Genomic DNA, 16,392 nt, shown 5'->3' on the forward strand with positions numbered 1-16,392 from the left:
TGATAGTAAAATAATAATAATAATAATAATAATAATAATAATAATAATAATAATAATAATAATAATAATAATAATGATAATAATAATAACAATAATAATAATAAAAATCTTCTTTGCCTGCTAGTGGAAAAATTAAATTACAGGCGTCCCCCGAGTTACGACCTCCTCGAGTTACGACGATTCGCAGATACGACGATTTTGATTTTGACAGTTTAAAGTTGTCATTGAGAGGAATTTGATATATATTTTTTTTAATTTCTGTGCTGATAACCGTTACAAACACATTTCCAAAGATTCCACAACTACGCGATCTTGAATGTCTCTATCGTGTAAACGGATTATGGAGTAAAATTATTAAATTATCAAACATTATTTTGAATAAAATACACGATTTCATACGATTCCGACTCTTCAATTTTGGTTATAAACTTTATATTCACAGATATTCGACATACGACTATTTCGACTTACGTCTTGGTTTTGGACAGTTTTTCGGTCCCAAATACAGTCGTATCTCGGGGGACACCTGTATAGCTAATTTTATTCATTATTGCGGGTACTGGTAATTGTTAAGGTAAGATATACTGTCCGTTCGCGAGATACGCGGTTTATGCGTTCCGGAGGAATATGCGTGAGTTTAATTTCATGTTTTCAGCTAAAATACATTTGAATATACGGTATTTTTTATTGATTTTCGTTGATTTTTTTAAACATAACTGCAAACTTGGACAATTCTCGAAGCTAAATATTCGACAATTATTCTGAAACTGATAATCTGATATAAATTGAACAATGTTTTTCCTTATTTATTCATTCAATTATTTATTCATTTATTCATATATTTTTGTATTTATACATTTATTTATACAATTATTTATTTATTTATATTTGTTTATTTATTTATTTATGTATTTATTTGTTTATTTATTTATGCATGATTGAAATATGACAGCTTTGCATAGAACTGATATCGAAATTATTTTTTCACATATTCATCACCATCTCAATAATTTATCATCGATCAACCGAGATCAAAACTTTGATTATGTCATATGGTTATATTCTCAAGTACATGAAACTAACCTTTACGGTATCTTTCATTTTATCTGTGTGAAACGAGCTCTTCATGTATTAAAGTGCTGTATCATTTTACGAAATGGATAAATTTCGATTAATTGGTAAATGTTCTTATTTGAGCCGGTCTCGTAGTACAGTCGTCAACTCGTACGAATTAACAACATGCCCGTCATGGGTTCAATCTCCAAATAGACCGTGCCACCATACGTAGGATTGACTATGCTGCTATGGGTGGAAATCAATTAGTCACTGAAAGCCAAGCCCACAAGTGGTACAGGCAGGCCTTGACCGACAACGGTTGTTGAGCCAAAGAAGAAGAAGAAATTCTTATTTACTACATTTTTCGATTTTAAAGCAATTGTATTAGCTAGCATTTGTTCCTATAAAATGTGAATGGTTGTTTTACTTGTAACATATATCTCCAAATACAATTCAAGCTAAACAACGCTAGTACATACTCGTAATCAACATGATACACGTCATTACTTAAACAATATTAATAAATATAGATTTGAAATACAAGCTGGAATATGATAAAGGACTAAGCCATGTATAAAATAACTTATTGTCCTATCTGATATACCTCAAGGCTTCTCGTATCCTTTCTTAACTAGTTTCACAAATTCACCAAATACAAGCCCGTATTTTTTTTCAACATATTTTATAATGTATGCCATTATCTTTTGTATACTCAAAAACAACAGCTTCATTTCATTGTATGTTAAACCATTAAAAATCATAACAGAAAAATTTCCACCCGTGAACCGTCTCTCCGTAGCGAAGAGTAACTGTTATTTTGCGTGGTACAAACAAGTATAGTCATTTTTTACGAACATAGGATTCTTGTGTATAATAGACAGGTGCAAAGACTTGTCACGAAAGTGCACATAGGGAAATAATACTGCAATCTAGGACTTGTGATATACTATAGTCCGGTCCGGTATAACGTTTAATTGAGTTTAAACTATAGCTCGATAAAGCATACATTTGATACACTTTAATAGAGACCATATTTAAACATCATGAGTTTTGTTTGTTTATTACTAAAATATTTTCATTGCAAAGAGGAACAAAACTTCTACAAATTTGAATGATCATGAAGGATTGCTGATGCAACGGTCAAACCAACATTCGTGTTAGAAACGATGCTCTCGTAATGTCGAACCACTCGCTTGTAAACAACTTATCCTACTAAAACACCCGAAGGCTCGTGACTCAGTCAGACATCAGAAGAGAATCCTTATCATTTTCGGTGAAATCATCATCAGTGCCGTTCGTGATCATTTCTATCATCATCAGTGGACGGCATCAGTACCGTCAGCTGAATTCCGAATGTCAACGAACTCCACCGAACATCGTCCGATCCAAGCAGAGGGGAAATCCCGTATGGTTCGGCAATGGTCGTGCTAACAACCCCCACTACACTGAAATCATCCCTTCCAGCAGCATTGCAAAAACGAGCCGAGCCGGATTTTCCTCTCGCCGGAGCATGGGGAAATTTTCCTCCACGACATAAATTTCCCCCCGCTGCAAACGCGTTCGACGGGAAATGCGACCAAAGGTACGTCTGCAACCTCCACCCTTTCGTTCTCGCTCACTGCAAGGATGCAGTGCATTCAGCTGGTGGCACGCTACCAGATGGAGCAACTAACGCAAAGCGGCTGGTGACTTGGTTTGGCGTGTTCAGTACTCAGCAAGATTCAAACGGCAACACTTCGTAAAACGTTGCGCTGTCCGGAAGTTCCGCTTGGAAAGAGCAGAAGTTGCCTCGTCATAACCGCACCTAGGGTTCGTTGCTTGTGGCGTCAGACGCACCTCAAATCGAAGCCACGCAATCAGATGATTTACCAAGCGCCGCGAAAAACCGCAACAACGTAGCTGATTTGAAAGCATCGGAAGTGCTTCTCTGTTACTCTAGTTTTATCTAAGCTAGTGGATGGGAGAAACAAAATCTATAAAAAGTTCTTTCTAATTATCCTAATGAACTCATCGTGCAGAACGCACCTTAGTTTATTCGAGGGTATCGCATTACGTTACAAAAACATCATACCCCGTAGTTGTTACCGTTGTGTTCACTTTGCCTTGAACTAAGTGATTCGTGCAAAGCCTGAAGTTTATAGTGCGGCAACAAGGCCATCCGATTAGCTGAAACACATATCTTTTGCATCTACCGTCATTTAGAAACCGGAAACCATTCCATCATAATCGATCGCTTTTGCGGCTACGGTATCGGTAGTAATTAATTAAGTTTTTAAGTAAATATTTAACACAACAGCCAACGCGGGTTTCCCGCAACGATGGATCTAAATTTAGGCTAATGAACGGGTGTTGGTAAAATATTTACCAGTTCTATCAGTGTGCGCGTGTGTGTGCTCAAGTGTAAATGAGGGTGTGTGTATATATGAGAACGTGTGTCTGTGTGAATTAAAACATACGAAACTTAAAATGTACAGCAATTTTCGTTCGCATTCTGAAGGGAGTGTGTATTTCCCTTGCAAAAAAAAACCCCAAAACCGTCATTGCTACCGATCGGAACCAAAACAGCAAACGATACAATGTGGCAGGCACGTTAGCAACGCAGACCACAGCGTCAGCCCGCAACGGTTACCGGTCGCACGTCAACGTTAGCCACCGGGTTGGGGCAATTGCATCTGAACTAATTAATCCACGTATACGAGCCGATACGGGAACAGTGCGCGAACGGAAATGCGCTCCCGGAAATGAGTGTGCGTACAAGGTGGAGAAATGTGTGTAAAATTTGTTGTAAAACCTAATTGCGCCGTTTCGGTTTGGCCGTGGTTTGTGGCCATGTTGACAGCTACACTGGCGGCACGGTGAACAGTGGCAGACGAGAAGCAAACAATTAAGCGTAGCAATTAATTCTTTATTTTTATTGTTGCATCAGACGACATGTGGCAGTAAATTGAAATAAATTATACCAAACTAATGTACATCATTGTGGACGGCTAGTGGATTTGGAGGAGCGTTTGTTAGATGAAATTGGCATCGTGATCACAAAATGTTTTCGTTCCTTTTTTTATTGTGCTTTGAGAACTACTGTTTGGTATTAGTTATGAAATGAAAGTGTTTTTTAGAAAAATTTTAAAAAAAGAATAGACCAACATTGAATTGCTTTGAGTGTTTATTATCGTTGCTTTGGAGCATGTTCCTCTTAAACCTAAATTACTGATATATCGCGTTGAAACATAAACCAACAACAATATTATGTGTCCTTGGTCAATTAAGTTATACAATTTAACGAATTGTAAATTGATGTTGTGTTTTAAAAAAACAGGAATGCATTTGAATCCTATTTACATTCTAAATTATCTCACAGATCAAACACAAACCTAACTTGAAGAGATAAGATTTTCAATGTTTTTAAGAAGATTTGAAAAATTCAAAGTTTGTAGATGTAATAAGAAATTCAGTATGAAAACTCATCTCAAAATTCAAATTATTATATCAGAAACATTAAAATTTAAACCAACATCCCATGTTTTCCAAACACTCTCTATAACGTTGCCTCTATAATGACAAATTGACAGAGTATTAAGCCATGCTAATGAACATTCATTTTACCAAAATTAGCTTCATTTCATACTTCACTTCCATCGTCTCTATCGTTGATGAACGAAAGATGCTAATGCCGTTCTTGTAACACCTTGTACCTGTCAGTTTTCACCTAAGCTGTTTAATACTAATTGCGTTGGGAAGTGCTCGTTCAGTGGCTCAGTTAAAGTGTTTCAGCATGTTTTGAGGGCCAGTTTAAATTCCTGCCCTACAAAGTGAGGTGACCGTAGTCGGCAAATTTAACAAACCTTAGCAAACGAATATTTTAAAGAGCTCCGTGCGTGAAATCTGTGCAAAGTTTAGCGACACTAGCGGTACAACCGGCTCGAGGTGCGATCGATAGCATCGTGCTATGAGAAGGGCACTACCACTGAACAGCTGATGAGCGGCCTACAAACATTCGAGGCCCTCTTCCTCATGCTTCTAGCAACGTCGGGGGTCTCTTCTAACACTACGAGCAAAACAGGGACGGCACCTGCAACTAACGGTAAGTGACCCGGAAGGCGCACGAGTGTGTTGTAATATTCGACAAGTTTCCCCTGCGGCGAGACGCCTTTTTCCCCGACACATACCCCGTGTAACGATATCAAAATTGTAATTATTCTGCTGGGAGCAGACGGTGGCGCTACGTTCCGGAAAAACTGGAAATCTGTCTACCAGCACCGCATCCGTAACCCCACAAGAGAACCTCATTTGATATTCATACAAACTGTACTACTGTCACTTGAAGACACCCCGACAGTCAATGTGTGCGGGCTCGATTATACCGACGCATTTGGGAACCGTTTCGAATGTAATCTACATTAATTTGTAACTTCGCTTGTGAAGCCACCGAAATTATCGCCTGCATAATAATTGCTACATAATTATGCCGAGAAATGGCTGTTTAAGCGCGATGCTCATTAAAATCACTAATCAAGCGTAAAGATTTGTAAACAGTTGGGCTTATAGAAAACAAATATAAGTTCAAAATTTGCCGTAGGCTATAGAAACCATCAGCTAACATAAGATAGGTCTTTTTTTTCGGCATATTAGCGAATAAGCGCTAATATACGCTTGAAGAAGTGTAAAGGCCGGGCTACATTGATCGTACTCGCAAGCGTAATTTTGATTTTCACTAGCGCATCTGGCGGCGGCTGACCGAAGCATTTTGCCAAACAATTTGGGGATGCTCCAGAAAATACGTTATTTTTCCATGTTTTTCACTTTAACTGGACTGGAAAAGCTTTGTTATTGATACATAAATATGTTGTGCAAGTATTTCAGCCGTTTTCGCATCAAAAAACGGTGAAAAAACTACTTAATTTTGAGATCCGGCACGACCCTTCCCCCGACGACCAAAAAAAGCTTCCACCAGCCGCCGCCAGATGCGCTAGTGAATATAAAAATTACGCCACGGAGTACGATCAATGTAGCCCGGCCTTAAGATTCATACATTTTCTCATTTAACAGGGAGTATTGCTGAATTAAAAAAAGAGATAATTATCATTTCAATATTATATCATTTATGTTCATCGAATAACGTTTGATCACTAATAGTAGTCGCTTCTATCACGCCTATATCAAGAGACTATCATCCTGAATCACCGTCTTTAACTTTTAACATATGTAACATAATCCAGCGTATTTGAAAAACCAACTCGCTTGATAAACGAAATACACAAAAAACAGCCTTTAAAACCATAAATTTTTCTGTAGTGCAAATCACATTGCACATACAATTGTTTATTTGGAAATCGTTATTCATCAAATAAGACAAGACAATGGGGCGCTTTCCGTTTTAAGTTCGTTGGCTGAAATTTCAGCCTGGCTGCTGTTTGCATTTTATCCAGTGTGGCCAGATTATTTTGTCGGTTTTCGGTAGGCGCATCAAATTTTTACCGTTTAAGATTATTTCGGAAGTTTTCGGTAGGTTTTGAAGTGTTGAGGTCATAAAGTGTTCGGTAGGTTGTTGGGGGGGGGGGGGGAGGAATTTCTGCCCAACTAAAGTTCAGTAGCACAAGAAAATACATCCTTTATCTATTTCAAGGAGATTTTAGATTTGTTTCATAGCAGTCACATGAGGCCTTTCTGAAGTGTCGATCTGAAAATTGTACTAGGGATTCTAACCCAACGAATGATTGAGATGCACATTTGTTTCTGGACACAGTGCTAAATAGAAGGACAGTGCTAAATAGAATGAGCTGACAGCAGCTATTTCGATTATTTGGATGAATTGGTAAGTTTAATGGTAAAAAAAACATACATTAGAGATTGTTTCTACAAATCCTGTATAATTGACTCCTGAATTGATTCCATCGTATGAAACAAATCGCACGTCTTCCATTATCTATCAAAATCAAATCAAACCGGCGCGTCCGATATCATCGCATCTCATGAAGTACGTACTTTTTGGTCAGTATTACAAAGAAATCTGTGATTTTGGGTAGAATAAATGAAAAACCGGTAGTTTTTGGAGACTCATATGTGAGTCAGTAGGCATATCAAATATCGGTATTTCTGATCACACTGATTGTATAGCAGTTTTCGAGTAGCTATCCAAGTGGGAATAATATACAGGTGGGCTTATCCCAAGGTGTATGAATTCAGAAGCCTGATTTTTATCGCTTTTGTTTCTGCCTCCCGAAAGCTTGTTTGAACAAAAAAATTCACCCATCCTGTCAAAAAGTGATATTCAAATTTGGTTATAAAAACATGCTATGAAACAACCTGTACTACATACACTTTGATTCTGGATTCCATCACCAGATCTCTTTAGTGCACCTTGGAATAAATGTAAACACCACCTTGTTTTGCCATTTTTTCGAGAAGGCACTCGAATCTAATTCTAGCCTTAAGGCTAAAATAATCTGGACTGAAAATTGCAGGTAGTTTTGTATGTGGTTTTGTATGGAGTGTGTACATGATTTCAGCCTCCAACTGTCAAACTCCATATAAAAAACCTAACTAGAATCGTGAAGGGCCCCAATGTTTGTTTAATGCACGTTGCTTTCCGTCATACCTTTAATGTCCTTCAAAAATTTACTCATTGCAAACCCCCACTACACCAGACTCAAAGTAGATGCCTCTAAAAACGATGACCGCAAACCCCCACTACACCAGACTCAAAGTAGATGCCTCTAAAAACGATGACCGCAAACCCCCACTACACCAGACTCAAAGTAGATGCCTCTAAAAACGATGACCGCTTATATGCCATCATAACCAGCTGTTCCTTACGCAGTAGCTACCATCGCTCTAGCTTGTTCAGTATATCGGCATCACGAACGATGGTAGCAAAATCCCATATTTACTAACACTACCAACCCCGATGAAGGGCATCGCTACGTGGCCACTTGTCACAAAAGATAATAATCAGATGTGACGGTCAATATAGCGCATCGCCCCACTTGCTACGCATGATGCCGTTTGTATGGTACGATACGCATGCCACATAAGCCGTACACCACAACCAGGTTACCCTTTTTTTGGAAATTATCCTTTTACACTGCTAAACTCAATCCTATCACGCTTCGTCAATCAAAAGCATTCGGTTGCCCATCAGCTGACCTTAACGATACCGATTCTTGAAATCGTCATGTCGATGGAAAAGTCATCAGACACAGCCGACGATATGTGGCGCTGCTGTGCTTCTTTTCCCTGTATAAATTGTAGTGAGGCAAAAACAGTGTTGCGATGTAAAAAAAACCCACCATACTAAGTCACGTTTGTATCACGAGTTTTGCATTGATGATTTAGAACCACAGTATCTTCAATTGGTTTTTCTTACATAGGCGACACCGGTAGACATCCACTTGACCGTAGGCATATGTCCTTGGATATTATGCTCACACTGCACTGGCACAAAGAACAGGCGCAAACAAAATCCATACCACTCTTCGGTAACATACGTTGCGTTCACTCAATCGATGATGACGTGTTCTTGCACGTTGTGTCCTTTGATGCAAAGACATACTAGTCTGATGTGTTGCCCCACGATAGCACCAACTTCGACCAAAATCCCATGCTGAACAGGACACGTACTACACTTCGGCTGTGCGCCAGCACCCTTACTTAGTCCACGGTGTGCGGTGGCATTATCACGATGCTATGCGGTCATGTTTTACATAAATACGACACACCAACATGTGGCTTTTTTGGAAGCTCTTGGGGTGATCCGCCGGGTGCTGGCTTCTGTTACGAAACATCGAAATCTGTAGACGGCACGAACACACACACTCTCGTGGTTACGGTGGCCAGCGCATCGTTTTTCTTTCGAATGAATTTTGGTTCGTTGAGTATCGTTCTGCACCGGAGTACCCTTAAAGCACTTTATATTGCTAGCAGAACGTCCACTTGCAGCCGTTTAGCTTGGTTGCTGGTGTAAAATGATACGTTGCATCCGTGCAGTGTTGCTTTTAAGAGTTGATTTTACTACTTATGCTCGACAGATGTTAACGTTCGCCGTAACGTTAGGATATGCTTGCTTGCTTTCAGTGCCCTTGCACGCTACGCCCGACGCACTAGCGTAGAGCGACAAGAGACGATGATTCAATCAACCCCATTCTTGTGGTCACATTCAGTAATCGAACGGCAAAATGGCAGACTGCGGGTTGGAGGCGCACCCCAGCTTAATCATCCTCTCGTGGTTGCTTCTCGATTTTCAACAATACTCTTCGAGTGGTATGGTAATGAAGAAAATTCCTTGCAATCTTCAAATAACCACAATCACCTACAAGCTGGTGTAATGGGATTTGGTAAACCATTTTGTTTGCATTTCGCTACGATATTGTAGTGCCATGCAATTACAAGATCATTAAACAAACACTATCTTGGTCAATTGGATGAAAACATTTTCTAAACAATCATTTTTATGTGCAATGTGATAAAACCATAACAAGTCTGTAATCGAGTTTCATGAAATATAAAACAAAATGACAAAAGTCAGTTTATAAATAAAAACAAAAATTTTGTAAACAAATTTAAAGAATTTTGGAATCTGAAAGTGACATAGTAAATAACTATTAAATGTTTGTACTCCACACATAAATAGTGATCCCATCATTCATGTTTATACCAACATATATTAAAAATTTATTCAATAAGAAGAGGGTCAAACGGATCATTAAAGTAGCAGCTAAATGAGAAAAGTTAATCAATATCGTCATTGTATAGACTGTTATCCAATTCAGAACGCATAATTAATACTAAACAATGCAATTAATTTACTATATAGAGTTTGTTTTAATAATATGGATACCAACTCAAAAATACAGAATTGAACGGCTAGAATCAATCCAAAGAAAATTCACACGCGTCCTGTGGTAGTCTGAATTTGCCGAAGCAGGTGCTTACTTTCTGAACTGGAAACCCTCGAACACAGGTGAATTACGGCTCAGTGCACTTTCTTACATAAGGTCATTGACGCCCCGTCCATTCTCTAAAAAAATCATTTTCAGGCCCCTAGCAGGAGTTTCAGGCCACAAGCTCTATTTAGTACTGATTTCAGGACGACGGAATTTGGCTTTAAAGACCCTTTACTTCTAATGGTTAATGCATATAGCGCTTTATACAATATTGTCGATTTTAACGTTAGTGTAAACAATCTTAAAATGATTCTTCGAGGCACAATTGATGATCAGAAGCATTAAGTTATGTATTTATGTATTTATTTACCGTTTTCACTTTCGTCATAGCTACCTGTTTGTAATTCATTATCACCATGTTTTGTATGATGTTAATTTCAGTTTCAGTTCAATTTCAGTGAAAAATCGAGAATAGTTATGTAGGCCAGACTAGTAATTAAATAAATAAATAAATATTGATTGGCGCGTTCTGTAATGTGTAGTCACTCAAAAATATCAGTAAAATTTATTGCATACATTTATATACATTTAAAATACAATACAAATTTCTCGTGTTGGCATAGCTCGGCTTCCATCGACAACTACCATTGCCGTTCTCAACGTAGAAACTAATAAGTCTACATGATCAATCGATATGAATGACGATTAATTGTTGTTATCTTTAAATATTTTTATTTAGTAAAACGTAAAACTGTGCAAAGAAATGTTGTGATAAAAGTAACTCTCATTGCATCACAAAATAAGTTCCACAGTAAGATTTTTGTATCGCCTTCAAACCAAATAAATCAAATTTCTGTAAATGTACTTATATCATTGACTGATTTTTCCCAAAGCCCCGTAAATAATTAATGCTTCATGCATATCCCATGCTACATCGTTCTTCGCATACTTATAGCCTTGGAGTTCTGAACTCGCTGTTGATTGACTAGTGAGAAATCTGGAAACGGTTTTTGCAAACGGTATCACACATCTCTGTTGGTAACACCACCCAAAACAATGGATGATGATATAACACCCGAGATAAGCATAATTGGATCATCTGTTTTCCATCTGAACTTCCCTCCGCGCTTCATGGCAATTGTCAGCAGTTTCTACTGGGGCTTGCTGTTTGCTCATGGGTTCAGCTTGTTTTAATATGCTTTATTCATAACTTTGATTATCTATTATCACGTCCCATAAATCTCTAATGAGTTTTCACAATTCCCAAAAACGATCCTGAATGAGTTGAATTAAATTCATAATGCATGTCTTCAGCCTCCCATGCTTTTTGTTCGCTGTGAAGAAGAGTTGCTCTTCCTTTCCCTGCTTTTAAATAACTCTACATGATGTACACACAACGTCTGTGTGGAATGAGAGCAAATCCATGTTATTCATGTGTTGGGGGTTTGTAATAATTTGTAACACGGTATGTAGGATAATTGTAGCAGGATAATTGTGAGCCGGCTATTGTTGAAATTGGCATGTACTTAGAAAGGGCTCAACTAAATAAGATACCTTATAATCAACTTTAAACTTATGGCTTTTACTTATGATTCGAATATTTGCTGTTCACTAATACTGCAACTGCTTTAATAGCATGTGTTTGCTCTTGCTTGAGAAAAAGAACTCATAATCATGAAAGTCCATTTTAAATTTACAATGAATTAGTTCATACGTTTTCTTATTTTACTGTTTATTTATTAATATTTTATTTATTTATTTATATTGACTTGTTGATAAATTTTTTATTTCTTTTTTTAGTAATATTTTATGTCATTATCAATCATATCAAATTTATAATTAAAAATTCTTTGATTATTTAATTTAATCTATATACTCACTAAACATGTTATTTATTAATTAGAAACGTTTATTTTTAGACAATTAAATATTATCTTAAACAATACTATTTTATCTACATTACGAACTTTAAGTAATTCGGTTGTTACTGTTCTTTTTTTACCTTTATCATAGTTTCTGCAAATTGAGGGATTATTTCAGCTAGTGAATGAAATTCGTTTTAAAAAAAAGTACAAAAGACACATACGCACACATACAAACTCTCAATTGAAGCACGGTTCAAAAATAAAACGCATTATTATCATCCTGCTCCCGACACAGGAAACCTTATATCCACCAACAATGCCATTTATCTTTCCACCGATAGAACATAAGCTCACATGTGAAACGTAACATCCTATAACGACAACAAAATGTTTAAAAAACACCAACATATCAACCGAACAGTCATGTGCATTTTCATCCACAACGCGTCTACTGTGGGCGATGCATTCGTTCTTTAATAAAATATTAAATTTTACAGCCAGGAGTATTAAATGATTAAAACCATTCACAGGAGTGGCTTTTAATTTGGCGTCCGTAAATTGTTTTTCCCGCCCACCATTCGCCGGTAGGGCTGCGTTGGCACAAACAGTCCCCAGTCGCCCTCGGTGATTTTCCTGTTTTTTTTCCCCTGTCGCGAATCAAAAGCTACAACAGCAACTGGTGGCAGCAGCTATGGGCGGAAATCGGGCGACAAAATTGACTCCGACGGGAAAACCAGGACAAACTTAATGAACGAATATGAACTTTGTCCAATGTGTGAACCGAGCCCGGGTGGCTCAATCTCATCCTCCCGCGACATGACAACAGGCACAAGTGTCAATGTCAGTCGAGTGTTTCACAGCCATCATCACTGCAGGGGCCTTTTTTTGAGGATGGTTTGACGTCGGCGAGGGACGAACTTGGTAATTGATTTCAAATGACATCGAACGACAAGCCGCAGTCGGCTAGAAACCGGCCACGCGGTGCAAGAAATTTGAATCCTGCGTCAACAAAAGAGCAACGATTTTCCAACACTTTTCGGCCGTTGAGCGTTTTGTGCCATTGGATCGGCATAGAGTTCCTTTCAAACCCCGCGTTGGTGCTTGCGTTGGGGCGTTGGGATATTTTAATGAAATAGTACGTCACTGCAGATTGGACAATGATAGAGGAGCAATAAATTGATAGCCAACGATGGATTTGTTGTGTTCTCGGCTAGCAGGACGTCGAGTGTATTGCTTTTGTGTGTAGCCAGTCATTTAGAGTAATGAATGAACTTAGCATATATGCCTTTTAGCACTGCCACGAACCGGTCGTTTGCTCTGCCAACTTCAGACAAATGCAGCCCAATGAAAGCCAGCTGCACGTTGCGTTATAAAAATTGACTTAGCATCTGCATAGGACAATTCACGAACTTTAATGGAAGCATCCTAAACAACAGCAAAATCCCATCTTTATTTATTACCGAAATGAAAGATATTCTACATTTCTAGTACATTTATTCTAACACATCGGAATCAAACTGTTGTAGCTTAATTTGTGTTATTCAAATTATTTTGGATTAAGTTGTCACAAGAGTTGTGTTTGAAAAGTGTAAATTTGTGAATTATCTTTGAATGTCCCTATTTGATTGAATTTACAGAATAGTATACATTAACAGTATATATTAAATCATATAAGTAGAATTAGGGTCGGTACCGTGGTCAACTGGCATATCTTAAAAACATGCTCATCGCTGGTTCAATCATCTTATGAATCGTCCCCCATAGAAAAAAGAAGAAGAAAACAGAAATATTTTGAGTATACTTTAATCTTTCTTATATCTGTCTCGAGGTAAGTGCCATCTCGTGAGCTTGGAGTGTACAAATTTAATCGACACTTTTTATGATATTTTATTAAAAATAACTTTTTACATTAAAATAAAACATCAGATCAATCTTCTTCTTCTTCTTTGGCTCAACCAACCGTTGTCGGTCAAGGCCTGCCTGTACCACTTGTGGGCTTGGCTTTCAGTGACTAATTTAATTCCCCCCATAGCAGGATAGTCAGTCCTACGTATGGCGGCACGGTCCATTTGGGGATTGAACCCATGACGGGCATGTTGTTAAGTCGTACGAGTTGACGACTGTACTACGAGACCGTGTTCAGATCAATAGCCTTTTTTATATTTGATGTTCAGAGCTGACATTGAATAACTTTATTTTTTATGTTTAGTTCTAGGGTGTTTCTTAGTGATTCATAGACCATTATAGCCCCGTTAATATACCATTATAAGCTTAAGGTGTGATACTGAATACAGGAGAACCGCTCATAACGAGTTTAATACGTTCCAGTGACTCACTCGTTATTTTAAAAACTCGTTATGCGGGAGGTTGTTTGCCATATATTTTGCTTTAAAAGTGCAACAATTGGTTCCAGGACAGTAAGAGTGTAAGAGTATAAGGGCAAATACCAATTTGAAAACATGTAAAATATCTTCATAATACTAATGATGTAGAAGCTATTTGTAGTAAACTGTTTTCTTGACATTATTATCGATCCATTTGGTTGAAAGATTGGTCGATTGATTACGGTGTTTTCTTTAATATTTCTTTAAATCTTTAAATAATTAAATGATATTTAATAAGTTTGTGTCTGGAAAAAGACAGTTATACTATTGTTGAACTATTCAAAATTTATTTTGGTAAGAATATTTACCAACAAATAATATCAGAACAAATATTCAAAGTCTTTATTCCTTTGATAAATTTGATTTTGATAAATTCCTTGGCACAAAATCTACAATACACTTGCACACCACATATGTCCTCCAACTCTCGTCTTCATGAACAAGTAGATCCAGTAACTATTGATAGTAAAGTCCTAGTATTTTATAATAGTACTTTTTCACTATTTATGGTAAGTAAGAACAGCTCGGTCTATCACATTTGTAGTCCATTTCATGTTCTTTCTTGTAATGAGGAACTGTAAAGTGTGCATAATCAATCTCAAGAATGAACATTTTTATTGTTTGTTAATATTTGTATCGCAAAACATTATAATATGTTGATGCATTTCTTTTAATTTGATTTGATTTGATTTGAATTTGATCAGCTAGTTTTAGTAGGTGATTCATTTTTGGCACTTTATCGCTCAAGGCCAATGGGCTTGACTATCACTGATTTATTGGTTACGCATAGCAAGATAGTCAGTCGTACGTATGGGGGAGGCACGGTGCCTATGGGACGAGTTTACGACCGTACCACAGGACCGGCCCATTAAGGCGCTGGGTTTTATTAATGCATCATTTAACAATTTTTGAACGAGTTGAATATAAAGCAAAAAAATCGTTATTTTATTCATGTTTGTTTGATTCAGCATATACTGAGCATGTTCTATATTAACGTTACTACTGTTACGTTACTACGTTACGTTACGTTTATATCAGCTATAGTTTGTCACATCATCATAACTATTGTACCTACATACAAAGATTCGTGAAGGTTTCCCAGCCCAACCCATGGCCATCTTTTGCATTCCCAACGTCGATTTTTGCATGAAGCTTATTTACATAAAAAATCATGTTTTATTGTTATTGCCTACGGTAAAATCATTTGAAACAGGTGCATTCGCACAGCTCACATCATTGTTGCTGAATCTTTCACTAAATCAGTTAGATTATCCCAAAATTTACTTAAAATACAAAAAAAAAAAACATTTCGCTGCACCTGTCAACAGGACAAGCATAGATATGTACCAGGGAATGGCGAAACCGCTTGAGATAGATTCACTAAGCTCTGCTCGATTTTCCTTAGTTAGGTGATTATATGATTTTGACAGGAATTTTCTAGCAGGCATCGTTGCGTAGAAACATCTCTTTTGTCTGATATTTTTTAGCACAATATACGCTGAGTGAATACATCTTACCCTCGTTGAATTTGACGGTTGTTTTAGCAAGATTTTGTAAATTGTCAAACTATATCTCGTAAGATGTATCTTCTACGCCAAATAGAAGATACATCTTACGAGATATAGTATAACAATTTACAAAATCTCGCTAAAACAAACGTCAAATTCAACGATCAAAATAACTAATAGTGAGTCCAATCAGTCAAATAATGCTTAATTATTATATGCAGCCGTTCCTCTTTATACTATTTGGCATAACACGGTCGGCCTAGACCTTGCCTAAGCTACTAATGAGCTTGGTGTTTGTAACTTGTTTGTGTGTTCATAGCAGGATACTCAATTCTGTGTACGGAAGCGCGATCCATACGGGGCTTGAACCCATGACGAGTTCATGTTGTTAATTAGTGTGAGTTGACGCCGACGGCGGCGATCGGCGCCCTCCAGCCATTTAGCTGTTACATCTGTGATTTAAACTGTCACAAAAAGTCACATTTCATCGTTCAACGCTGAGATCCCATTACACTTAATGATACTTTTCTGACACCAGTATAATTCCGAATTAATCAACAAACCGTATAATTTCCCACGCCTATCGCAGAAGCTCCATCTCCATCTCAAATTGCGCCCGGAACTAATAGCTGACCACGACAAAAAGCATCAACAACAACCTTCGCTGAGAAAAGCTTGTCTACAGAATCGACCAAAAAAC

The 16,392-nt window shown here is 37.5% G+C and overlaps 1 protein-coding gene across 5 annotated transcripts in view; it reads left to right on the forward strand.

Annotated features, from left to right (window-relative positions):
* The first annotated feature begins 2,705 nt into the window (after window positions 1-2,705).
* Window positions 2,706-16,392, forward strand: part of LOC1279385 (lachesin) — a 61,643-nt gene continuing 47,956 nt past the window's right edge. The window contains exons 1-2 of one of the 5 annotated variants that reach the window (XM_061657645.1): window positions 2,706-2,865; window positions 4,756-5,137. In XM_061657645.1, the coding sequence (XP_061513629.1) occupies window positions 5,032-5,137 (106 nt within the window). In that variant the 5' untranslated portion in view covers window positions 2,706-2,865; window positions 4,756-5,031. Of the gene's footprint in view, window positions 2,866-4,668; window positions 5,138-16,392 lie in introns of all 5 variants that reach the window. The other 4 variants (XM_061657644.1, XM_061657643.1, XM_061657647.1 and 1 more) reach the window with 4 other exon arrangements.

This window comes from Anopheles gambiae, chromosome 3 (assembly GCF_943734735.2).
Source record: "Anopheles gambiae chromosome 3, idAnoGambNW_F1_1, whole genome shotgun sequence".
NCBI lineage: Eukaryota > Metazoa > Arthropoda > Insecta > Diptera > Culicidae > Anopheles > Anopheles gambiae.